General features: G+C 45.5%; 2 protein-coding genes across 4 annotated transcripts in view; one reads left to right on the top strand and one right to left on the bottom strand.

The window, feature by feature from the left end:
• Positions 1 to 14,562, top strand: part of igfbp3 (insulin-like growth factor binding protein 3) — a 42,656-nt gene extending 28,094 nt beyond the window's left edge. For both annotated transcript variants that reach the window (XM_030082480.1, XM_030082479.1), the window contains one exon: positions 14,130 to 14,562. In XM_030082480.1, the coding sequence (XP_029938340.1) occupies positions 14,130 to 14,255 (126 nt within the window). In that variant the 3' untranslated portion in view covers positions 14,256 to 14,562. The remainder of the gene's footprint in view (positions 1 to 14,129) is intronic.
• Positions 14,563 to 20,072: 5,510 nt separating this feature from the next.
• Positions 20,073 to 22,407, bottom strand: igfbp1a (insulin-like growth factor binding protein 1a). Of its 2 annotated transcripts, none has more exons than XM_030082481.1 (4): positions 21,843 to 22,407; positions 21,579 to 21,748; positions 21,151 to 21,282; positions 20,073 to 21,045 (listed from the first exon to the last, which is right to left on the bottom strand). In XM_030082481.1, exons 1-4 carry the CDS (start codon positions 22,225 to 22,227, stop codon positions 20,935 to 20,937), a joined length of 798 nt encoding a protein of 265 aa, XP_029938341.1. In that variant the 5' UTR covers positions 22,228 to 22,407; the 3' UTR covers positions 20,073 to 20,934. The 2 variants fall into 2 exon arrangements, with proteins under 2 accessions (XP_029938341.1, XP_029938342.1); XM_030082482.1 differs by having other exon boundaries at positions 21,151 to 21,279.
• Positions 22,408 to 26,720: the final 4,313 nt, after the last annotated feature.

Below are 26,720 nucleotides of genomic sequence, written 5' to 3'. Positions count from 1 at the left end.
TGTTGGAAGGTGGCTTGGTTTCGTCTTTCATACCGGGAATTAAACAGGGAGTTAGCGCCTTTTTTGACCATGTACTTCCGAGAACGATGGATCAGCAGGAACCAAAATAACAGCTGTAGCGGTCTTGTTTGTTTTTTCAGTGTGTCTAGAGATCTGTGTGGATTAGGCTAATATTGGATGTGGGGAAAGTCGTGTACGATTTCTTTACTGCTCTTTCGATGAAAGGTTTCTGAACGTATATCAGCCCATTTCTGCAACGAGATCACGGTGAGAAATCCTCCTTAGGCTGACATATTTGTTTAATATAAACCCAAATAAACATGTAACGTAGTCTTATACTGTATCAAGCTAGGTTACCATTTCCAAAGCACAGGATCGCAGACACTAAGGTATTTATCATGAAGACATAATTGACAGTGTTGGCGTTGTACTTTATCGCTCCGCAAAAGGTGCAGACAGAAAATCCCACCGACATTCAAAAAACTTTATTATAAGGCTTTCAAATACCAGAGGTTCATATCTGTATTCTAATAAAAGGCAACTTCATTTGAAGGAAGGACACATTTCTGCAGGGAGGCAACTGAAAGCAGGTTTGATCCAGAGCACCGGTAAGGGATGAACGGTTGCACCAGGTGCATCTTAATCTGCAGAGACCTTTAAACCAGCACAGATAGAACGACGTCGCTCATTAGTTTAACTGTTCAGCAGCACGAAACTCCGAGCTGTGCTACATGCTACATGCTAAACGTGTTTGAAAAAAATGACCGATACGCTCAACCGCTAATCGCGGGGCAAATAATACTCATTACCTCCTTATCATGGCGCTAGTTTGATTATGTCAGGACATCCACAAATCTGCTCCAGTGGCACGATGTTCTGATGTTCACAACTGCTTTTGCCATCAAATGTGGCCCAGAGAAGGAAACGTGGTGATTTGGCGGCAGGATCGTGAACAGCCGAGGCTCATTAATGCACCATTCCAAGAGACGAGCGACTGCAGTTTAACCTGCTGCGCATTTTAACACCGGTTCTGGTAAAAGGAACTCAGAAGACACAGTCAAAAACAATTGGTTGTGTGTGAGGCTGTAAAATGTCACTTCACAATATTTTTGCAGGTGGTTGTAACGTTGTGTTTAATTGGTCTAGTTCTATTTTGTCTGTAATGCAATTTGATTACTTTTTTTTTTTTTTTTTCACATGACACATAAATGCAACACAGTCACGTCAGGGTGTTTTTACAGAGAAAACCCAACCGCAACCCAGCTGCAATGCAAAATGCACCAATCAGAGGGCCATTGGCCTTAGCTCATAAGTCAAGGCGTAGCAACATTTACTTTCTGACAACTGCGGCTGAAACTTAATTTGTTGACTTTTTACATTTCTTGCAGCACACTTGGGTCCGTGCTGATCCCTGGCTGCAGTCTTTACCTGCAGGCAGACGCACTCATTGGCTCTTTCTCGTGTGCACATTTCAGTTGTTGAACGCAGCGCAGGAGTTAGGCCACTTGAGGGAAAGCCACTTTAACTCGAGATAAAGTATGAAAATTGAAAATCTAGCCTCCTGGGAACATAAAGCAGCTCAGGGAATTATAGTAATTACTAATAATTGCTAATCTTTTGCGGTAGATTTTAAGGGTTGTTTCAGAGCTGGATCATTGACGCTACAGTGTAAAAACACATGATGTGTTGATAATTATCAACTAAATTCAGTTAACTATGGAAGTATTATCGACGTATAAGTGGCATTTTTATAACCTGCATGCCCAGCTGTATTACTCTCTATGAATTTAACCTGAGATTTGTCAACAGGTCAACCTTGAAAAAAGTTGCGAGCATGTCCGTGTGGTTTTCTGTGTACGTTGGTGGTAACCTGAGCGCCTCGGGCCTGCGAGAGAAGTCGAGCCGTGTCGCCCTACCTCAGCTACAGTACAGGGAAACCTATTTTTAGTCGCAGTTATATGAATTGGCTCAGTATATCAGTTCAGGCCGTGTACTCCTAACACTGACCCACTCATTACACCCCTCGACGTCTCACTCTCTCTCTCACTCTTATTCATCATTTCGTGCACCCATCATTACCCCCATTGTGCCCTGCCTACAGTCACCCAGCCGGCTTTTGTTCAGCCTGCCCGCTCCATCATTCGGTCCATCCTGCCCTTTCCGCCCACCTGTCTTTTCCTTCCTTGTTTGGCGAGGAATCACCCCGCAGAGGGTTTGTGAATGGGACAGCAGCGTCTGCCCTTCTCTGTGTGCTCTTTTAGTGTGTGCGCTGCTGCGAGCAAGAGGAAGAGGAGGAGGAGGAGGAGGAGGAGGGGGAGGAGGAGGAAGCCGTGGGTTAAGGATGTGAGCCAGGTGCCTACGTACCCTCCTGCCTCCTCCCTCACTGGGTTCTGACAGTGCCAGTCCCATAAGGGCTGACTTATTGAGCGTGACTCAGAAGGATCTGTGGAAACATACACACCGACCACAATGGCTTTATAATGACTGGCCAACCTTCGGGGACCCAGACAGCTATTTTCACTCTGTCTCTCTGCCTGGTTCTCTTCCCTCCCTGGATTTCTAATCCCTCTTTCCTTCCTTCTCACTTGGGGCCACTTCGTTTGCAGCGGCTGTTGCATAATATATAGGGCAGAGCGATTGTGCCAGCACAGCACCTGAACAATCTTCTAGAAGCAGTAAACGTGGACGTCGTCAAGCCGGCTGGTGCTAACTATAGCACCTGCCTTCAGATGAACAGAGCCTCTCTGGAGTTTCTGAAAACAACCATTTAAATCTTTTAAAACAACAGTTTTTATTTGATAGACCCGAAATCTTGAGGAATTGTTTTTTTTTTCTCTCTCTCTCTCTCTCTGTGAAGCGCCCGCTTGTCAAGGCTATTTCTATTTTCTAGTAATGCTTCTTGCAGTTAACTTGGGAAATGCAAACAGTCACATGAAGTAAATACCAGCATATATTTATGAGGGCGACTCGTCTCTCACGCAGAAGTTTTCAGGTTTGATTCCCTGTCTCCTCCATTGGAGGAGCGTGTGTGTGTGTGTGTGTGTGTGTGTGTGTGTGTGTGTGTGTGTGTGTATATGAGGGAATGCCATTAGACCTGATCCAGGTGTCTCTCCTGCTTATGTTTTCCTCCTACGGAGGGGATTTAAATTCACTGTAAACTCATTCTGCGATGTCTGATCCTGTTTACGTACGTGTCGGGCTTTCTCGAGGTGCCTCCAAATTCTTTGTTGGCGTGAATGTGTCTTTTTTACGCAATGGACTGGCTGCCCGTCTGCGCTGTACCCTACCTGTCAGCTGGGAATCCCATTTCAGCATTGAGATTGAACGTTAATCGAAACAGCTTACAAATAAAGTGCCTGCATATGGATTCCTGTCTATTTTGGGTCAACCCTAACCTTTCCCACATGAACTCCCTTTTCTCACTCTGTTTCTCAGCCCTGTGAGAAATGTTTAAACCAGTTGGAGCTCAGTGGATTTCAGTTTTATGAACATTCCGCATGTTCCATTTTCGCTAAATCAGTATATACTTCTTTTGTAGAGTGTATAAATAACTGGAGTCTGTAATCAATGCTAATCATTGGTTACAGTACAAGAACACCTCATTTCAACCTCACAGAAGCTTTCACATGCAGATATTGTACATTTGGGGGTTTGACATGACAAGAATTTGACACAGCTGCCTTGACAATAGCAGAGAATTGACCCTTTTCACACTGGTGCTGTTCTTCTTTCATAACTGATAATCTGATCCAGTGAGGCCCTGTTGAGTCCGAAGCTTGGTAAACTCTGAAGGAACAGTTTGCCTCCTAATTTAAAGTTTATTTGACTTCTTTATTGTAAAACAAACACGTGGAGAACACTTTAATTTGAGTCTCATTAAATATTGTTTTTCTTTTTTAGAAAAAAAAATGAATGATATCTCATAGCTGCTCACAGTATGCTTGCAAAGACACACACACACACACACACACACACACACACTGAATTTTATGAGCTTGTGTTTGTCCTGTGGTCAGACCAGGCTCTTTTTAATGTCCGTGAAGCCCAGCAACGCTGCTATTAGCTATAAAGACCGGCATCACAAGAGCATGCATTCATACACACAACACACACCTCATAAAGGTAGCATTATGAATGTGCAAGCTGGATGAAATTAGCTTTTTTTTTTAGTCATGCCCATGCAGGACCAGTGCCGGGGCCACGGGACCTCAGAAAATAGGGCATGGGGTCTTGTTTGACCCCAGGTTTAGAGAGTTCAGGTGGCCGGGTTTAGGTATTCTGTAGAAAGTGCTCTGAGTTCACCTGAAGTGTTTTGATGCTTCTCTCTTCTCAACAATGGAAAAGGCTCAGATTTCCAAAGTGGGAGGCAAACAGATCAGAGCGCGACTCATGAAACATCGGCATTAACCGTCAAAGATGAGCGTCAGCTTCACTTTCTAAACTCTGTCTGCATGTTGGTAGTACTGCTTCTTCTCGTAATTAGTTTGTAAATCCTCTAACATCCAGATTTAGAGCATGTTCCCAGACAGTTAGTTTCTCAAGTAATTTATCTACTTATTTAAGTAAAATCTCCGTTATTTGTCAAGCACTATTTTTTCCTTAACACACGTAGCACTGTTGTTTGGTGCGCATCTTCAATGAATGCATGTAATATTACTGCTGCTGCAATCTGTATTAGAAGTGACTTTCAGCATTTTGAGTGATGTTCAGATGCCTTTTTCCTTGTCCTGCATTCTGTGTGTGTGTGTGTGTGTGTGTGTGTGTGTGTGTGTGTGTGTGTGTGTGTGTGTGTATGGATTGAAGCAGTAAAGAAAGGATCGCTTGAGATGACTGCTAATAGTTCACAGATGAAAGAGAGACTGAGCGGAAATTCAAAGGTAGCCAAGCAACAGGGGAATGCACACATGCACATTTTGCTCTTCCTCTCCCTTCCGCCTCTCCTTTGGCTTTTCAACCCCGCCATGCACGTGCACACACACACACACACACACACACACACACACACACACACACACACACACACACACACACCAGACACATGACTCTATCATCATTAACCAAAGCAAAGGAACACAATGTTAAGCTCCTCTCCGCAGCCTCGTCCGCTGGGTTGGTGTTAAAATAGAAGCTTGTCCGCAGACGATGGCAGAGTGAGGTTTTGGGGGGGCTGGAAGGAGGAGAGAGGGATGAGGAAGGAGGTGCTCTAGGTCATAACAAAACTGACTTAGAGAAAAAAAAGGCATCCCTGGATGATGTTGGCGTGTGGGAACGGGGTGTGTTGGGCTGCATGCTTGCCCCCAGACTGCTGCAGTAGTTGTTGGAGAGGTATTTTAATGGGCCTCTGTCTCTATAAAGCTGCCTTTGATCATGCACTCAGGCTACACGTGGATGTCGATTGTGCCGGAAACAGACACCTGGACACACTCTAGAGCCTGTCTGTCTGCCGGCTGTGCCGTCTCCAAGCATCGGGAGAGTTCTCTTTTGGCTTTGTTGGAAACTGAAGTGCTGACTTTCGTGTTTAATTTGAGGGTGTTTGTATCCACATCTGATAAGATGTATAGAGATTATAGTCTTTTTTTAATCCCGTATCCTGAGGGGGGGGGGAAAGGCTATGAATGGCTTCACTCATGACGGGCAGGTCCTCATTCCTCAGACTCAGGGAGCACGGGGTGTGTTCGCACTCTGCAGGGTGTGTTCGGCTAAAACAAACTCTTGTGTCATCTCTCTGCTGGAGAAGTTTATTTGTGTTGCCATCAAACCTGGCGAGCACCAAACAGCTAGACAACCTGTTGAGAGGACAATCTCGCTCCATTTCCAAACATTTGGTTAGTTGAAGTTTAAGTACGCTGCAAAGCCGAAACCAGCCAATCAGACAGATCGGATGACGACACCACATGATACCAGCAGGACGAAAGCTTTGTTAACCTCGCGGTCGCATCACATGGACGTATAGACCTGACACTGTAGTGAGGTGCTGGTGAATCAGCTTGTACGTTTCCCCTTCGTCTCTCACAGTTAGATATGTAGACAGCAGAGCTGAAATGGCCCACTGCGTGACTAGCTCGCTAATTTCCACCTGACCTGCACAGTTTTTCTGCAGACTGACCCATTACGATAAGGCACAAGTTGTTAAGACACAATGCGATGTAAAGCTACACAACACGGAACGACACATTACACATGTGGTTCAGTGTGACTTGACGCCACACAACACAGCATGACGCAGCGCTCTACGACGTGTTACGGTGAAGTACGAGGTGAAACAACACCTCACGGCCGGGTTCGACTCATTACGACACAGTTATGTCACAATCAGAATGACAACAGTGAGACAGACTGTAAACGATGTTCTGCCAAAATATCACGACTGGAAGAATGATAGTTGGTTAAACACCAGGAACTTTAATCAGCAGAGACACTTGGGCCGGCACAGTTGGAACGATGTTGCTCATGAGTTTGTCCGAGCTGTGCAGAGTTTCAGGGCTCACACACAAGTGAAGCTACATGCTGAACAGGATTAAAGTCTCCCTGACACTCATTAACAGCGCGCTGGAGCGTGCTACAGCGAGCTCAGTCCCTCGGTCTACAATCTACCGTGCACATGGCGGTGTGTGTTATAAAGCGTCGACACAGTGGTTGTGTGGAGGTGGCTTACGGCAACAGCCTGTGCATATCGTTTGCATATAGAGTATGAGTTAGACTTTATGGCATTTATTAAGTATTGATATCAGTTCTCGGTGTCAGCAAGTAGCTAAATGTTAGCACTCGTACTTGTACAGGCTCATTAAAAAAACCGGTATCTATGCATCCCTAGTTTTTAGAGCATTGAGCACAGGATTACTGGAGGTGGTTTGAGCTCAGATGGTCGTTTCGCTGTAAAGAGGAGAGGATTTTTTACAGACCAAATCTAAAGAAGTCTTTGTATTCATCACTCAGACTGTCTGTGTGGTCAGACTTGCTTTACAGATGAATTTTTGTTGGTTCTGTCCTTGTGTTGACGTCTGAATCCCGAGGTGATGCAAAGTGTGTCAGAGAATGGCGGAGTGTGACAGATCATGTAAAGTGCTCTAAAACTGCTGACATGGAAAAAAGAAACGAAAAGAAAAGCGTTATATAAGTAAATTCTATTAAGGTTTATGGTATCTCATAAAAGTGTCCAGTAATGTGTTTCAGTCAGATGTTAGAAGAGTCAGGCTAAATGAAAACCAAAGAGAGAAGCAGCCGCTGGTTGTGACTCATTTCTACGGTCTACGCGAATGTCTGCTTAACTCATCTGCTTTTTAATTTCCACGGCGCTGCGGCGCACGTGTTCAAACCCGTTAATCCACTCGGTGTAATGAAGATGTAAACTAAAGCGTTTAAGCTTTGCAATTTGTAAGGCTAATTACACAACACTAATTACTCGAAAATGGTGCATTTAAGGACAAGGAGGAGGAGGAGGCACTTCAGCCAGCCAGAGAGGCAACGTCACATTGCAGCACTTCAAGCTGAGTCTTCTACTTTCTGAATAGTTTTAGAAGATTCTCCGTGCAATGAGGAACAATGTTACATCTTATTTTTGCTATTATTATTATTATTTTTTTTTAAATGAGTTCAACAGAGTAGCAGAAGCCTGTGTCTGTCTGTTTAATCAGGACACATTCAAGGACAAAAACAGTTCTGAGAGAAAGCATGACCTAAACTTTCTCATGAACGTTATGCAGCTCTGATTCACAGTTACAGGAAGCAACGTGTCAAGGTTATTTTGGCCAAGTGAGGTTGAATCAGTTATGAAATGCAGCATTCGGTTACTTTTTGGTACAGAAAAATGCACAATCTGCCTGTCCGTCTGCCAAACTGCCTGTCTGTCTGTTTACCTCTCAAAGGTGAGATTTACAAAGGAATGTCTTGTTATTAAACCCCAAACTAAACGTTTCCTGTTAATTGTTCTAATGAATGGAAATTAGGGAAAAAAAAAAAAAAAAAAGAAAGAAAGAGTTCAAACCTGTTCCACCAAAATGTGAATTTCATACACGATTGAGTTTTCTTGGGTTCGTAGCGACTTTTTGCTGCTTCGGCACAAACGCTGCACCAGCCGATGAAGTGTCATCTGTCCCCAGCTGACATGCGGAGCGCCATGTTCACGTGGCCACCGACTGGTGTTCCCCTCGGTACTTTATGCAATTTGTCTAACCACATTTTCCTTCCCTGCACCATCGCTTTCAGCTCTCTTTAGTGCGTCACTCACTCTGATGCAGAAGTTGCAATGTGGCGCTGTTGCACAGAGCACTTGAAGCCTCTCTCTATGAGGTGTTTAATAAACGGCGTACACGTCACTGTCTCTGAAAACACAACTCTTTGTGTAGAGGGCGACAGAGTTTGGCAATATCCACATTTTGATACCATTAAACCTTCTCCGCATTTTGTTGGGATTTGCGGTATTACCGTGATTCTGTACTGTGGCCTATTAAAGTAAAGGAATTTCTTATTTATGTGACAATACCAGAATGCAGCACAAGTTCTGCGTTGCAGTTTGACTGCAACGATTACACACTGTCAGAAACAATAACTCTGTCTGCACAGTTTTCTCATTCAAACGTCTCTCATAGTCACGACGTTATCAGGTGAAACATTTCACTTATGTAAATTGTGTATTGTTCCGTTATTACTTTACATCTGTGTAGGAATGAGATGAAGCCCTCTCCTCTTCTCATGCTTTACTCACAGATGTGTGAATTGACCTGGATATGAAGCGTCCTTTGTGCTATTTGTCTGTACGCCGATGACAAATTGATGTGAGCTTTCTGTTATGGGATGAGCTCTGCGAGCCTCACTGCAGTTTGTATTTGGCGCTGCTCGCTTTTCCAGTGTCAGCTGTGTAAAAATACGCTCTCAATATTGGACCATAGTCCAATGGTGCGCTCTGGCTTTTGCCAGTTCTTTCTTGTCGTTTGGACGTAACTCGAAATGCGCCCATCTTTTTTGAGACCGACTGGTTTGCCATCTTGTTGGCGTCACTTCCAAAGAGTCTATTACCTGTCACCTCCCGTAACAACATCACAGCCTCCTATTAGTTTTGGACTGTAGCAGTATTTAATTGAAAACTCAACCACACATGCCTATGTACAAAATTGACTGTACAGGGTACTGCAGTTGAAAGCACAAACGAAATCAAGTATTTAGGTGTTTTGATTGATGAACAACTAACATGGATCTCATATAGAACATGTTAAAACAAAGGTTTCACAAACCAATGCTGTGTTGCATAAGGTCAAAGAGTCACTTAATAAGAATGCTTTGTTTCTATTGTACACCTCATATCTTACCTATTGTGTTGAAATATGGAGAAGTGCCTGTAAAACTTGTCTTGAACCACTTTTCCTTTTACAAAAACGAGCCATTCGTGTGGTAAATGGAAATGGATACAAGGATCACACAAATCCAATATTTAAACAATTGAAATATTTAAAACTCAATGAATTGGTTGAACTCAACCTCCTTAAAACTATGTACAAAGCTCAGCAAAAAATATTACCAGATAAGTTGCAAAACAGATTTAAAAAGAGAGAAAGTCAATATGAATTACGAGGAACTGAAGTCTTTTCATTACCAGAGTCAGAAAGATGCATCACAATCCAAGGAATCAGTCTGTGGAACAATCTTGACTGTAAAATTAAAATCTCTCAGTCCATTTATAGTTTCAAGAAATGTTTAAAAGAACAATTATTAAAATGATACTACTGTATAATAAGAAATTATAATACTTTGATTTTGTAAATAGCTTGTGAAATGGTTATGTTTATAATGAAATCTTGATGTAAACTGTTGTTTTGTCAATTATTTTGTGTTGGTAGGGGCAGACATTATAATTTTTACTTCTTTCTGCTCCTTTTCATTTTTTTTTCAAAGAATGAAATAAACAATAAAATGAAATGAAATGAATGAATGAAATAGGTGCTGGACAGACACTCATTATGTAGGATTTAAGTGTATCAGGCCTCTAAAGCCCTAAATGTGCACCAGATCTTTTTTAAACTGATACCAATGCTGTTTTTTATATACCACAGAATATCTTATTACTGCATTATCGTGCAACCCTAGGAAACGCTGCTACTGCACATGTGAACTACAGCTGTAAGGAGTATTTCTTCTGCACATGCACAGTAGATTGACAATGACAGTGTTTCCCTCCAGAGTCATGACTCCCAGTCCAGATTCTCCTGGACTTGGTAGTTTTAGAGTTGACAGTCACTGTAATAACAGTCTGTCCATATGCATGTCTGTGTTCTCTCATTGTTAATGTTTAGAGTGTATTGTTCTCTGTGCACGTGTGTTTGTGTGGTGCTATTGCAAAAGTAAACAGCGCCAGTGTACTAGCTACATTGTTTTCAGTGTTTTTCTCCATTTCCGTGTAAATACGAAATTTTTCTGGAACAAAAACAAAAAATCGGTGTGTTTTCAGTTGACGTGTCGGGTAAGCGGCGCCTGGAAGGTGTCGCAACAAGCGTATTTTCACACAGCATCACTTTTGAGCCCATTTTAACGTGTGCAAATCTTTAGTCCACCGAAGAGTGATGATACTGAAACCGAAAATCGTATTGTTTTGCATGTTTACAAAGTTACACGTCCTAAAAAGCATTGCTTTTTCTCTTTCTGAATGTATATCTTTAACATATATAAATTTCATCAGTCGAGCCTGGAGTCTCTGTACTAAATGCCGCAATTTCCTGAATTCATTCCGAATTGTCAGGCTCGTACTCTCCTCAGGGGCTTTCGCTGCACCCCAACTCCTGAGACATTGAATCTATTCTCTACAGTGTTTTCACTGTTGTTGAACATTGGACTCTGACATATTTAAAAACTATTAACCTCATTTAAAAGCCTTTAATTAGCTCCCATCAGCAAATGCTGATAATGACAGCATCCATCCATCCATCCATCCATCCAGCCGGGTCGCGGGGGCAGCAGTCTCAGCAGGGACGCCCAGACTTCCCTGTCCCCGGACACTTCCTCCAGCTCCTCTGGGAGGATCCCAAGGCGTTCCCAGGCCAGCCGAGAGACATAGTCTCTCCAGTGTGTCCTGGGTCTTCCCCGGGGTCTCCTCCCAGTGCGACATGCCCGGAACACCTCCCTAGGGAGGCATCCTGAACAGATGCCAGAGCCACCTCAGCTGGTTCCTCTCGATGTGGAGGAGTAGCGGCTCTACTCCGAGCTCCTCCCTGGTGACTGAGCTCCTCACCCTATCTCTAAGGGAGCGCCCAGCCACCCTACGGAGGAAGCTCATTTCGGCCGCTTGTATCCGGGATCTTGTCCTTTTGGTCATGACCCAAAGTTCATGACCATAGGTGAGGGTGGGAACGTAGATTGACCGGTAAATCGAGAGCTTCGCCTTTCCTGCTCAGCTCCCTCTTCACCACAACAGACCGATACAACGACCTGCACTGATCCGTCTTCAATCTCACGCTCCCTCCGTCCCCGAGTCATGAACAAGATCCCAAGATACTTAAACTCCTCCACTTGGGCCAGAGTCTCTCCACCGGACACAGAGACTAATGACAGCAATATGTTTTAAATCTGATTATACAGGAAGTTGACCAACCCTTAGTGACAAAGTGTGTGTCTTGACAGACGACGGCTCTGCTTTGCTGATATTTGTGATACGATTCGACCGTATACGCGGCTGGCGGGTGTAGTTCCGCTGCTGAGCAGACAGACAGACAGGCGAGTCTGGGTCCCAGCTGGTCTCCCCACCTCTCTGTCACCACTCCCCCGGTGGGAGATGATAGGAGGTGGGAGGAGGATTATTCCGGGCCACAGTTTAGCCTGGCTCGACTGATTGTGTCGTTTCATGTGAACCCCAAATGGAGCTCATAAAGTTGCCACTCTACAAAGCCCGGCCCCCTGCGGGACATCTGATATTACTGCCTACATGTGTGCGAGCAGGTGGGGGGTATGTACGCATACAGTACATACACCCCTTGTTTATGTGTGCCTACATGTTTGCTGATGTGTGTTTACGCGCGCACGCCCCGCCACTGCCTCTCGTGCACGCGCGGGCCATAATCAGCTCCAGATGATTTTGAGCATCTGCCAGCTTCCCAGAATAGCAGCGCTGGTTTCCCTGCAGCCCTCCAACTGGCCTTGGCAAATATTTTAGCAACTCTGTGTTTACCTTCACACTCTTTCACTCTCGCTCAGTGAGAGCGAGGCTGACAGGCTGCAGCTCCAGATCAGAAATAATCTGCTTTTTCATCGTTTGTACCCCCAGCGGTGAGCGGCGCAGAGTAAACTCCTCCGTCGCGCCTAAATGGGAGAAAAAATTCGCCAGACTTGCTGGTTGCACGTGGATGCCTTTCTGGCTGGATCTTCATAACGCTGAAACTGCCTTTCACAAGGACAGCAGTCTGTTTATCTCTGATCGCTCCTGCACATAAATACCTACCACGGTCCGAGGCGCTCCTCCAATGAGATGTTTGTCTTGTTAGAGTTCTGCTGAGGCACGACTTGGCCTCCCGACAAGCATTCGAAATGTGAAGCACAGGGATGGAGTGTTATTCTAATACGTGCATGCACATGGAAAGTGGTGTCGATAAATAATTCCTCACCGTGGAAACCCTAATCTGTTTTCACAGTGTGTCTCTGAGTGATAAGTCCTCCGCTGCTCTCCAGCCTCTAGCTGGGAGCTAAAGATGGAAGCCAGAGCGAGCCGAGGCAGCGCCCGGGCTGTTGGTTCGTGCCCCGCCGCTGCCACCGGAAAGCTGGACGCATTAATCTCTGCATCCATATTCAAGTCGTTTAGAGTAAAACTGTATTTTTTTGAAAAAAATTTCAAACATCCATTTAACTGTTTACTTACTCGTTTCAGCTTTTGGAAGAAGGTTGAGCAGAGAGTGAAGTAGAATGCCTCATGTCCCAGTTCCAGTGCAGGATCAGACCTCTGTGACGGTAGACTGCAACAGGAACAGAAAAAAAAAAAAAAAATCTGAGGGAAATACATGAAATGAAATAAAATGTTAAAAAAGCATGCCAAACGGCCAAACGACCTACAAAGACGTAAAATTGTTAAACTGCTGAAATCGAGCTCCATGCTAACGAGTGTGTCAGTCAGACTTCAGTCGCACGTAGCGTGTAGCATAGCTGGTGTGTGAGCCGCAGAACCCTTTAGCAAACCTCAAACCGGTATCGGTATCAGGGCATCCTTTAGGACTGAAACTGAATGCTAGAAATGGAGTGTTTTGTGAGCACAGTCAAAAAAATTGAAAAATAATCAAAAAAGAATCACAAACATCAAAACAGCAGAAATCATAAAAAGTTCAGGATGGTAAAAAGTTTCTTATGCAAAGTTTTAAACTTTTAAATGTAATGAAATGAAGCTAAAATACGTGGTTATGGTGAACAGCAGTTTCTGCATATGCTCAGTAGGCGGACAATAAGAAGAGTGTTTTCCTCCAGAGTGTCATGGCTCCCAGTCCAGATTCTCCTGGTCCTGGTCCTGATCCCAGCCCAGGTTCTCCTGGACTTGGTGGTTTTAGAGTTGTCAGTCACTGCATTAACAGTCCAACTTGGTGGTACTGTTCTCCCATTGTTAATGTTTTCACCGTGTTGTTCTCTGCACGCCACTATTGGCCCGACATGGAAACTAGATAGTTTTCAGCTTTTCTGACATTTCTGGAAAAATGGACATCATTTTCAAAATCTCGCCATGTCAGTGCAAATTTTTTTCTACAACAAAAACACAAAAATGATGTGTTTTCCACTTGGAACACCATGTGAACGCACCCTGAGTGTGGAACTCAAACTGTTCGGCTCATGGCTGCCGTGGAAGATATCGATACTGACACTGATAACAACGCCGCCATATCCCCGTGTTTTCACCCTGTGTCTCATGAGTGGTCAAGTTTAAGCTGATGTTTAGAAAATCTGTTTCTGGACTGGAATGCTTTGGGTTTTCATGAAATTCCTTGAAAGTAGACTTGAAAATATAGATGTCCAGATAGGTTTCTCCAAGATAATTCCAGCCACCATGAGGATTCATGTCAGGAAGCAAAGCTCTGTTTCTCTACGTTTTATCTTTTGGATGTAGGAATATAAAGGCTGAAAAAACCATGAACCGAATTGATCTCTGGATTTGTCTTAAAATCTTTTCACAGTGCCGTCCATCCAAAGGTCGGAGGCGGGGCTACTGCTGGTGCGTGGACAAATACGGGCAGCCGCTGCCCGGGTACGACGGCCGGGAGCGGGGCGAGACGCAGTGCTACAACCTGGAGAACAAGTGAGAGGACGGCGCGGCGAGGGACACCGAGTGGACGGAGACGAAGGACGAGGAGCAGCAGGAGGAGGAGGAGGAGGAGGAGGGAGACCGAGAGGAAGAAAGAAAGAGCCCACTCTGCTCTTGCATGTAGTTTTCTGTAAACATTTGAAGGAACTCTGGACCTTTTTGATTTTTTCAGGTCCCATTTCTGTCGGAGCGGGGGAGGGGAGCCGCCTCTGGTCCATCACAGCTATCTGTCCTGTGCTTAGGGAGCCTCTATTCTTACTTTAAAAAAAAAAAAAAAAAAGCTGAAAACTGAGACAGGAGGGGGAGAAAGACATAAATCCTATCATCTGCACTATTATTTTAGAGAGAGAGGAAGGAGGGACTTTTCCACTCACTTTTAGGAGGACTTGTTTGTGACTGTGACCCCCCCCCCCTTAAAAAAAACACTAAAAAGAAAAAAAAAACACTTTTTCTGTGAGTGTGTAACTGTCAGTTTGTCTGTGTTTCAGCGCCTGGTTAACATACATGTGCGCAGCTATGTGTGTGTATGTGTGTGTGTGTGTGTGTGTGTGCGTGTTTGTGTGTACATACTGTGCGTCTCTAAGCTCGGTTTTAGAGGGGTCACGCTGGCCCATCCCCCGCTGCCCGGACACTCGCTCCATCAATTAAACAATGCTGAAAATAAACAACACTCTCTCTGGCTCAGGGTCCATTCTGAAGATTGTTGCGGCGGCGCGGCGTTGGCTCTTCGCTGCGTCGTCTCTCCCGATCGGAGCAAGACGTGCAGATGCAGTGCCTTAAAGAGTCCGGCGCTCGATGCCTCCCCGTTCCCTCCGCAGCCTCCTCCAACCTTCCCACTCCGCTGAGAACTTGCCTTTCGGGCGTCGGGCGTCACGGATCTCCAGCTCGCACGGTGGCGTAGTGGCGAGCACTGTTGCCTCACAGAATATCCCCGACTCCAGTCTGGGCTGGGGGCAGTTTGCATGTTCACCCTGTGTGTGCGTGACTTTCTTTTGGTACTCCAGTTTCCTCCCGCAGTCCAAAAGTTTAATTTGTGTTTCTGAAATTTATGCAATGGATCTGTGCACCCAGTTTCTCCAGCCTCAAATCGGAGAACTTTTTTTTTTTTTGACGTAGCAGAGTACTATCGGAGGTTGTCCTCGCCTGCTGGTGCATTTGGTTCAGTCGTTGGTTCAGATCCGTGACAGACATCCGGCAAGGAGAGCCTGTGGTGCAGGTTGCAGTGACTTGTGGTGGCGAGAAGGGAGCAGCCGAAGAGGCAGTGACTGTTGGGGACTCTGACATAGCAGTGTCGTCTTGGTCTTCACAATGAGCCAAGGCGGCGGCTGTGGGCCCCTCCCCCGTCCCAGCGCGCCCACAGTTGGCCTAGTCAGAGCAGGCGTGTTCACCCCTGTGCGTCCGGACTGCAAATGAATCGGGCATGTGAAAAGCTACCACCCGCTGATCCCAGTGCGCTAGCTCCCATCACGTTTGGGGTTCCAAACGAACGTCTTGTCTCTCACACAACATTATCCCTCCCTTCCTTACACAGTCCGTCACAAGTGCATGAACATGGATAAATATGCAAATTAGGTAATGATTATTGACAGCCAATGGCTGCTTTCCTCACTGGAGAGCTGGCACCGCAGGGTGCACCATCGGCCGTAGATCCAGGACTGCAGCTGCAGTCTGAAAGTTAGTTCACAGCTAACGTACATCCAGTCCAGGCTGCCAGACTCGAGCACAAACGTCCGTGCAGACTCCTGCAGCCCGGTTTGCTCGTCCACCGTGACCAGCTCCGGGAAGACAGGCACAAGTGCTGGAGGTCTGGCTGAGAGTCAGCGCTCTGAGGCTGCAGGAATGTGGCGTGGAAGTGCTGCATTTAGCTACAATCTGAAAGCATACAAAGTATTACAAGCAGAAATTCTCGTCCAGAAAATCCGTTATGGTGTCAGAGGCAGCCGGGTTGACATTTCTGCAGGTTCACACAGGTTTCACTTGTTCCGTCGCGTTCACATGCTCAATATCGTTTTCCAAGTTGGGTCGTTCAAACTCCGCACAGCTCCTGCGTCGATGCTACATCACCTCCAACAGCCTTACAGCCTTCAGTACGCATCGGGAACGTGTCCGTTCCGGAATCGAGCTCGTTACTCACTCCAAGCTCACGGCCTTCCTCCTCCTCTTCGTATTTAGAATTTACTGTTTGTCTTACTGTTGTCAAAAGGGAAATTAAATGCATTAATTAATTTATTAAAGCACGCCTACTTAGAAGGAAAGTGTTTATGCATGCAATCGAGACTAATTAAAAATAGAAAATAAAATTTTGTGCAAGCCACATTAATGAGAGCGAACCACTTCGGCAGATGCTTTAAATTAAAAACATCTAAACCAGCAAGAAAGAGAAGCATGTTTATTACCGTTTTGCAAGTTCTGTAAAAATAAATTCTCAAATTCATCAGCATAAGTAAACAATACCTTTAAAAAATGGTTAAAGTAGTAATTCAAGCTAAATAACTTTGGGTGTATAATAGTTTGGACAGTAGAAGAATGAGAAGGCTGTAAAGCAGGAGTAGTTGGTGTCAATGACAAACTAAACCCAATAAATATTACGGTGCGTGATGCATGCAATGTCGGCGCTTCGCTGTCATTTTGAAGGCTGCAGCTTCATTTCTTGCCCAGTGTGTGAACTTTGGCTGTATTCACACTTCGCAATTTGAATCACCGTCTTTTCAGACAAATAAAAACACAAAGAATGAAGCAATAAGTCGACCCACGCAGAGCAGGAGCAGAAAGTTTGCAGGAGAACGTGTCATACAGTGGCCTAATTTCAGTAAGATAGTCAAAAACTAATTACTTAATGATCTGGAGAAGTCGGTGGATTATGGCGCTGCAGTGGCGGTTAGCATCAGCAGCAAGGTGTAAAGCGACTGCGACTGGGTAGGTAGTCTCAGAAATATGTAGAAAACCTGTTCCATTGCTCCCAGTTATGCCTGTTTGACTCATGGTTGGCATGTTCTACCTGTGCGTTGGTTTTCCCCCAGTGCTCTGGTTCTGTTTGTTCGGCTGTCTCGTGTGTGTGTCTGTGTGTGTGTCTGTCTGTGTGTGTGTGTGTGTGTAAGTGTGTAAGTGTGTGTATTTCTGTGTTGGATGGCGTTGGCTACAGCAGGTGTAGAGGATGGTCAGGCGATGTTTGCAACTGGAGGGACGGGTCTTCAGTGGAGAAGACCACACTAGTGTCCACACACACACACACACACACACACACACACACACACACACACACACACACACACACACACACACACACACACACACACGACCTGAAGCAATGGTCTGGTTGGATGGGTTTTGTCTTCTGTCTCTGTAACGGCTCCGTCCGCGTACCTTCCCTCCGTGCCGCCCGATCTTTGCCCTCGCCGTCCGTCGTCTCCCCGTCTCCCGCCCTCTCCTCTCCTGTCCAGTCCCGTCCCTCTTCTCAGTCGGTGGTGCATCCCGGAGCCGGCGAGCCCGGCGTGACCGCCGCGCCCTCCCCGCTCACCCCACCTTACCCCCCTCCCCGCCCAAAACCCGCAGCAGGTGCCAGCTGCCCTCTATGCTTCAAGCACAAGCACTTAAAGCACTTTAGCTGCGCTGCTACTCGCCAATGCATGCAGTTAAAGACAATTGGACCTATCTGCATCTGCATACCTTTCTGTGGAGGTAATGTCAGATGAAACAGCGCGATATTGAAAGAAAACAATAATAACCCCAAGGAAGAGGAGGGAGGAGGCGGAGGAGGAAGAGGAGGAGGCGGAGGAGGAGGAGGAGGAAAGAGAAAGAAAGAAAAAGCTACACCAGGATATCGGACAGCAAAACTTTAGCTAACACCCCTCAGACAGTTTTCCATTCAATACGTTATTCTTTCTCTTTTTTTTTCTTCTTGTTGTTGTTTTTGTTTCTTTGAGGGGAAGAAATGCTCGTATGATCCTATGCCAACAACTCTCCACAAGGTGGACACAGCACCAAATATGCATTCACACAAGTGGCAGGGGGTCCGAGGGGAGGAGGCGTGGTCCTCCCCCAGGAGCTTCCGGCCGAAGCTCTGCTGCATCCTGTGCAAAAGACTTGAAAAGTAGAGAGCGAGAGAGAGAGAGAGACAGACATACAGACAGAGGGCCGATGGACAATGCCTGCCCAGTAGCTCGGTAGCATGAAAATCGGCTTCCTCCAACACACAGCAGCAACTTACAACCAGCCTGTTGGTGCTAAATCCCATCTGACTCAAAGACTTGATGTAACAGGGAGGAACATACACACAAACATGTTTAAGCTATTCCCTCCCTAATATTTGTAAGTGTGTCTTTTTCTATATTATTATTATTATTATTATTATTATTATTATTATTATTATTATTATTATTAATTCCTGGCCAGCTATATGTCTGACTAGACATCATGTACAGTACTTAAAAGTTAAAATTATTTATCTAAGAAAGATTATAAGCTCATCCAAACTAGGTTTTCTTATGAACAATTCAGTGACTCACCGATTGCACAGCAAAGTCTATATTATTCAGTGTATTTTGGGGAATATAATCACTAATGAATGTTTTCTTTTTTTTTTTTTTGATGAACCTGTACTTGTTTTAAGTGTCATTGGTAAGCTCCATGCCCCCCCCCCCCCCCCTCCTGAGTATTTTCAGCTCTCAGATGTGGGGGGGTGGGGGTGGGGGGGGGGGGGGGGGTACGAATCTGTGTCAGTCGGGCACTCAGGTCTCCGGTCAGTTCCGTGAACTTCTCACCTCTCGCTAGGTCACTTCTCTCCATGCATACCCAGACATCCCTCCTCAGCCAGGGTCTCACTCCTCTTTACCACCTTTTTTTATTATTATTTTTTTTTTTTGTTTCTTTTTTATTGCCCTCTCTGTTTCACGGGTAAATGTATGAAGTTTATCCTTCAAAGAGTTTCAAGCTTTTTAGAAATCACACAGCTATTATTTTCTCCGATAAAGGAAATGATTTTGATTCAAGATATAATTTGAATATTTAATGTGTCTTTTTGTTTTGTCTTTTTTTTTTTTTTTTAAATAAAAATTTGAACACATTTTCAGTTGGCAGGCTGTGGTGTGTGTTTTCTTCTGATTGCGTTGTCATCGGCAGCTAATAAAGCTGCTCAGCGCTCAGAAAAATGTGCTCCCGCTGGAGTCCTTGAATGTAATCAGGCTCTCCCCTCAGTCTTGGAATGAGGATAAAGCAAGGGTTCAATTTGTAAAGAATAAAAATAAATCCGGTGGTGCCAGGCAGGCTGGCAGTGGGCACGAGAGGTTGAGGCGAATTCCTGTGCCCGACCAAGGCAAACAGAGCGCGGGTCAAAAGGCAGCGTCCAGGGGAACGGGCTAAAGTTAGACAAGGACCTCCACTTCAGATCACTGCGATAACACCGCTCACAAACACCCCCAATATAGAAAATGTGGTCCGAGGAGCGCATCAGCCTTCGCTGGCTTCCACAAGCAGCAGGCTGTTATTATGACTGGCGTGTTTTTTGGACGCACGATGCAAACAAGGCCTGAGGTGAAAGAAGGTGAAGCAGAGGCCACATAGCTGAGGTTAATGTTTTTATTAAATATATCACCTTTTTTTTTTTTTCCTTACATTACATCTCAATTACAAAAGTGTACATACACACGAGTGAGCAGTTAGTCACTTTGGAGTAGACTCACACACATAAACAGTAATTCTCTCTCCGGCGAGCAGCATGTGGATGGAGCCGAGCCGCCGCTCGCTCCCTGTGGTCATGTGTTCTTTATTCGCAGAGAGAAGAGCAACACATAAAGTAGCAATTTCTATTCTTTCTTGCTTCTTTTTCGACAGATACGCCAACTCAACTGACAGCAGACACGTAAATATCGGAGGTAGGTAAATGTAGAGACCCGTTTGAGAGCATGACGCTTGATCTGCAGCCCCATGGAAGCATGGGAAGATGTTTTCTGAGACTGTTTGCTGAGGATTCCCGACTGAGAGCGTTTTGCATTCATGGACGAAAGCTGATGCATCACATCAGATAAAGTAAAAAAAAAAAAAAAAACAAAGACGATAGCAGAAAAGTGAAAACAAATCATAAAAACAACATTTAGAGATACTTCTAAATGACATTTGGTCACTCAGTGCTTTTGTTCTTGCTTGGTTTGTGACAATAAAACCAAACCTCCAGACAACTCCTGAAGGGAAGAGCGAGCTCAACTCAGCGGCGGAGTTCCTCAGGGCCAAGATACATATATACACTTTATACACGCATAAAAATAATAATATAATAATAACAATAAGGCAAAAAAATGATATAAATACTCATGACATAATTACAAAAAACAAGTAAAATGCAATAAAATTGAAATAAATAAGGCTGAAGAGTAGAAGTAAATGCATCAATATTAAAAAATCTCCTTTCAGAAAAACAAAAATAGATATTTCTCTCTCTTTGGGACGGGGGTTTGAAGAGGAGGGAAGGAAGCTGCTGGGGGAGGGGGTTCAGGGTGGTCGGGGACCCACAGTCCCACAAATGACAGTGTACCTGAATTAAACACCACCATGGACTAGATCAATAAATTAAACAAAAAAAGAAAAAGAAAAACAGCTGTCAAAAGAGGGGGAGGTGGGGGGGGGGTCAGTGGCTTTGCTTGCTTCTTTTTGTGTGAGATCTTCTTCGGTGGCGGATCTCGTTTTTAAGGGCACTCGGCGTCTGCGGGCAGGTCGGTCGAACCTAAAATCTTCTTCCCGTTCCAGGAGTTGACGCACCAGCATCGACCTCTCTGTCCATCGAGGGAGGATTCACACTGCAAGGAGGAAGAGTGTTCAGCATCTCCGCCCTCGCTGCCGGGCAGTCGGTCAAGCCTTCGCATGCAACGCACTCAGAGAGTCTTCCGGCGAGGAACACACACCTGTTTGGGTTTGTAAAGCCCGTGTTTGTCGCAGTTGGGGAGGTAGAATCTGGTCAGCTTGTCCCCGACTTTCTGCTGGGCCGTGGCGATCTTGTCCAGAGCTATCTGCAGCTCCAGGTGGCAGGGTCCCTGCTGACAGGGGGCACGGCAGACGGGTCAGCACCGGGCACATGGGCATCGGGCTGGATCACACTGAAAGCACTCTCTGTGGCTCCACTACTCCTAGTCGTGATTTCGAGCAGCACGGGAGCGCCCCCTTGTGGCGCCCCACTCTTTCCCTCCCTCCATCTCTCGCGCTCTCTCTCTCTCTCTATCTCTCTCTCTCTACCCACCCCCCAAAAAACTTTTAGCAACATGAAGCTTTCTCAAAGCCCATGCGGAGCAATGACGCGTGCGCTTTTTAAAATTAATATGAGGACAGTGCTTACCTGCTCCACCAGTTTCCTGCGCATGGCTGTGAGTTTGGCTTTCATGCTCTCCTGAGCGTCGGCGGTCACCCGCGGGTCGAAAGGCTTGCTGACACCGGGGAGGTAGTGGCTGGAGCCGGGGTCCGAGATGGTGGCTGCGTTCTCCATCTCCGCCTCCGGCTCTTCCAGGTCTGCAGAGAGACGCGGGGGACGGGAGGCTGTGAAGCGGCTCCGGGTGACCGCGAAACGCAGATGTGCGTTAAATGTGGAGGTGGTCGGCCTTACCTTGCGTCTGGGTCTCGGGGGTGGGCTCGGGCTCCGCGCTCTCCGTGCACATCGCCTGTCCGCGGGTGAGGGAGTGCAGCGGCCGGGGGTCGCCGGGTCTCGGGCTGCACCTCAGTCCGGAGCCGCACGGCGCCGTGTAGATCCCGCACGGCTCTCCAGCCTTCAGGGCGCAGGCAAGGCAGCATCCACAGCCGGGCTCCCGCAGCACCTCGGCGCAGCCGGGCGCCACCGCTGGACACTGGCTCACCTTCTCCGGAGAACACGCGGCGCAGCGGATCGGCTCTGGCCCCACCACCGGGGACCCCAGCGTGCCTGTGACCAGCACGGAGCACACCAGCAGCGGCGCCACGACGTGCCTCACAGATAATCCAGCCATGGCCAACATTCAGATCTGGAGACTGAATACAGAAGATAAAACGCGGAGCAGTGCTGAGAGAGGTGATCAAAAGGTGTCTCTCGCGTTTCCCACGGTCCCTGCTCAGTTGCGTCTTTCCTTTGATTTTTGGGAAAATGTCTAACTGTGCGTTGCGCGCAGCCGTATTTATAGCCGGGTCCTCTGTGAGTGTTTGACGCATCGCCGTTATGAATGATTTCTGAAAAGAAGGTGTAATGATACGATGGGCTCTGATTGGCCCGTCCATGTCCGGTCAGGCAGCTCATTTGAATACAACAATAACGTCAATATTTATTTTGGAACAGGCGGTGCTTGCACGTACCGCTGGCGAGTGACGACAACACTGTTTGATGTTGCAATGAGCACCCCCCCCAGTCCCCCCAACCCCCACCCTCCATCAACCTCTTTTTTTTTCCTTTCTCACCCATGTGCTACACCAAACCACTTTACCCCCAAACTGCCACATTATAGTAACAACACGTTGCTTTCGTTTGTTTTCAGAAGTTGAAATGAGGATAAGTTCAGGCAGGATTTCTGCCAGTTCCTTGCCCCCCCCCCCCCCCCCCCCCCCCCCCACACACACACACACACACACACACACACGCACACACACACACACACACACACACACACACACACACACACACACTACCACCACCACAAATGAGCCCCCCTCCCCCCTCTCCTCCTGGACAACGTCGTCTATTCATGAGGGTTTTCCATTAATTGTCCGTTCTCGAACTTCTTACACAACTTTTGTGAGGGGAAACTAATAATGAGCGCAAATTACGCACGCCCACGCTGCGCGCACTGAGCGCGGGCCCTGAGAGAGCTCCAATTTAACAGCATCCAAGCGTTACACAGAGAGGGGGGAGGCAATAAAAGTTTCAGAAATAGCTCCGGGGATACGAGGGTCCCTGTTTCCTCTTTCTTTTGTTTTCATTTTTTTTTTCTTTTTAATGCTCCGGGTCTCGGGCCGCATGTGAGCCCTCTCGGTCCCTCTTGCGCGCGTTCTGGAGCCAACTTTGGGCTCCGTCCAGGAGATGTCCCGCCGTAATTACCCGTTTCCTGCGATAATAATAGACGGAGCTTTGGGTCGAGGGCTGCCTGACATGACCACAGACACGTCCCCCCTCGACTAGTCACTCTCCCCGGGGGCTTGCATGGTCCCACGTGCACGTTTTCACGGTTTGCTGCAAGGCTTTGGATGCTCTGTCCTGGCTGATTGTGTCCCCTCCATTCGCACCAGACCTAAATAAATAAAAGCCCCTCTGCATCTCGATGCACCCCCGCTCTCCCGTTTCCTCTCCTAAACTTGGTTTATTCCGCATTTGTTTCTGATGCAACCAGCGGAGCCGTGTCATCATCTGCACGCAACTGCTTTATCGCGTTGCATCATCTCATTAAGTGAATTTCACTTTTCATTTTGTGGAAGTGTAGGTCTTAATCTTATCTCTCTTTTATGTCGAATCATAACTCCACCAATATGATCTTTTTTTGTGTTATTATTATTATGTAGTTATCTCACCAGGAGCTGAATACCTCCTTTGTGCTCCCCTCCCCCCCTTTTGAATTGAAATAAGAGAAACAATCGAGTTTATTAATTTCTTTCATGTTGTGACTCAGTATGAGTCTGTCTTGATTTATTCACATCTCAGTATCATATGTCCTCTGGTTCTGGGCCCATTATCTCTTCTTTTTGTTACTTTTTTGTTTTATGATTTAAACAATACCAACTCTTCGATGGTGTCATTATAAAGCACCACACCTTTTTTACATTTTTTTGATTTTAATTAAATTTTTTTGAGGGGGCATTGACATTACAAGTGAAAACATAATTTTTGTGTTTTTCCTGTCACATTTACTCAGCAACATTGGAAACAGTGAAGTGAGCCTGCCAGGCCACGAGCTGGGGTCATGAAACCACACACACATGCAGAAAACACTGGGCTATAAACATTAACCAGGACGGAGCCCGGGCATTCTCCACCCTGGGGGCTGATCCCAAAGAGATGCATTTCCATTGAGTCCGGGCAACGTTGTCGTGTAAATCAACACTGAAAGTGAAACGAAAGCTTTGCCTTTTCACGTTAAATCATCGCAGTGTAAACGGCACCTCGGTTTTTGATGACTGGTGTTGGGTGGCAATCTTACAATTTTCACTTTTACATTAATAGAATTTCTTTTTGTTCTCTTTGTGCTTCCACTTCTTTAAACTGAATTTTCAGCAAACCTCTCTCTAGCCTTACTAAAGCTTTTTATTTTTTTAAGTTATATTTTTAGTACCAATTTTTTTTTTTTTTTTTTGTAAAGGCAAACTTGATGAAAATCCATGAAAAGGTAAGTTTATTGTAAATACAGGGCCTCCAGACATCATGGTTCCCTGGATCATTCAGTAAATCACACAAAAAGTGAAAACAGTGAAAATCGCCTTAAAACTGGAGGTAATGGGACGGCGGGCTCTCGTGTCTGGTGGCAGACACGTCGATCTTGAACTCTCATCGTTCCTCTGTTGTTTCATGAAGAAAGGCGTATGCAGGACCATGGAGTCTCAGTCTGGACCCTCTCATCGGGTCAAAGAGCGTATTTGATGACGTTCACTGCTCAGGGGTCTTTCGGCTTTCCCTCTGTTTTGTCCAAGATGAGTGCCGAGCGATGCAGAGCGTCTTTTCCAGCCGAGCTCAAACTAAACAACACTCCTGCATGTGTCAACCATGTGTAAACAGTCTCCTATTCTCCTGCCCCTCTCTGTTTTATTTAGCTATTTAGTTTTTTTTTCTTTAGGTTCAACTCTATTTAATGTAAATTCAGGACTCAGTAAGTAATGCTAATAAAAAAATGTCATCGCCGGTATACAGAAAGTATTTCTTTTCTATTCTCTTTTTCACTGGTTTCACTTTTGGAAGCTATAAAATGGATTTTATGGATGATTATTTTCACTTATTTCTATTAGGAACTGTCATTGTAGCTTCATGTCATTTCAATGTGATTGTCTTGATTTTCACTAATTCAGCATCTGGTTTTTGTTTTTATCTTAAAGTGAAAATAAGTATAAATCCACCGTTACAAAAAGTCTTGACCAGCTTCAGTTTTGTGATTCCACATATCACCAAAAGACCTGGTGTCAGACCTCCGTCTGCAGCAGACGTGAATGTACTGAAGTGAGTCGATGAGGGTTCTTCTCAGATAAATCTATGTTTCTAGTCTGCTACAACAGTAAGATCAATTTGTCCGGAGCTGAAAGGTATTTTCTCGCATGCGCTGGGGTAAAGTTCAGTGTGCAGTTCAGATGCGTTTGAGTCCCAGCTCCAGTTTTTCTGTTGTTTAATTTTCAGTTTTAGCCTGATTATGGCCTGATTATGGGAATCCATGTTGAAACCAACACACTGTCCTCAGACGAGCAGGCGCCTCAAGGACACAGTTTGCTGTGTCTAAAGGACCAAAGATGCTTCTGTTATCCATCGCTGCCGGCTAAAGGTGTCAGGGGCAACACTGAAAACGTGCATAATGCGCCTTCAAAAGGAAAAGAATCACTGTGAATAACATATGAACTTCGTTTATTTTATTTAACATTAAAACTGTCTTGTCTGTTGCCTTTCATGAAAAATTACTCTGTAAAGTAGCCATGTTTTCTTCTTAATTCAAACTTCAAAACACACTTCTGTGTGCTGTGTTTTTTTGAATTTCTAAAATATGGACCAAAAAAATAAATCGACTCCCAGATGAACGTTGATGAATGAGAGGAAAGAAAATGCAAAGGTGAAGTGCAGTACCACGGCTGTACTCTGAAAGGAGCCACACTGCACCCTGGGCTCCGGTCATCTGGTGATGAGTCTCTACACTAGAGGTAGCCAAAGCAGTGCCCGTTGGCACCTGGGCGCCTGGAGGGACCATTCGAGCAGCCATTTCTAACAGTACGGGTCAAGAAGTATTGAAGAGCTTCGTGAAAAGTGGCGCTTCATTTGACGTGGCGTTCTGACCACTCCCAGATTGTAAAAGGGGTGATGACTCCCATGAGTGTTGACTCCAGATCATGCATGTAAGTGCACACACACACACACACACACACACACACACACACACACACACACACACACACACACACACATACACACACTCAGCTGATGTGTGCAGTATGGCTCCTTGTTTGGAAAGTTGTTTTCTTCTCTGGAGCACCTGCAAGTGAAAAACATTACGTGGAAGGTGTTATACAAATAAAGCCTGATTGATTGAGTGACTGATTGTTGATTGACTGATTGTGCACATGTTGCCGATAATCCTATCGTTCATGCAGCTTTAGAAGAAGAATTCATGCACTGTGCTTAAGGTCAAATTAAGACAAACAGTCTTGCACCGAGGCTTCACATGAAAGCTACTTTGATGAAAATGCAACGGTGTCAGAAAAGAAAACACGACTTAAAGCAAACATTGATAATGTATCATTAGAAGTTTTAGTTTTTTATGGTTAAAATTCAAACTGAAAT

This window comes from Salarias fasciatus, chromosome 23 (genome assembly GCF_902148845.1).
Source record: "Salarias fasciatus chromosome 23, fSalaFa1.1, whole genome shotgun sequence".
Lineage (NCBI taxonomy): Eukaryota > Metazoa > Chordata > Actinopteri > Blenniiformes > Blenniidae > Salarias > Salarias fasciatus.
The sequence above is the reverse complement of the archived record's forward strand: the minus strand, read 5'-3'. Positions and strand labels throughout refer to the sequence as shown.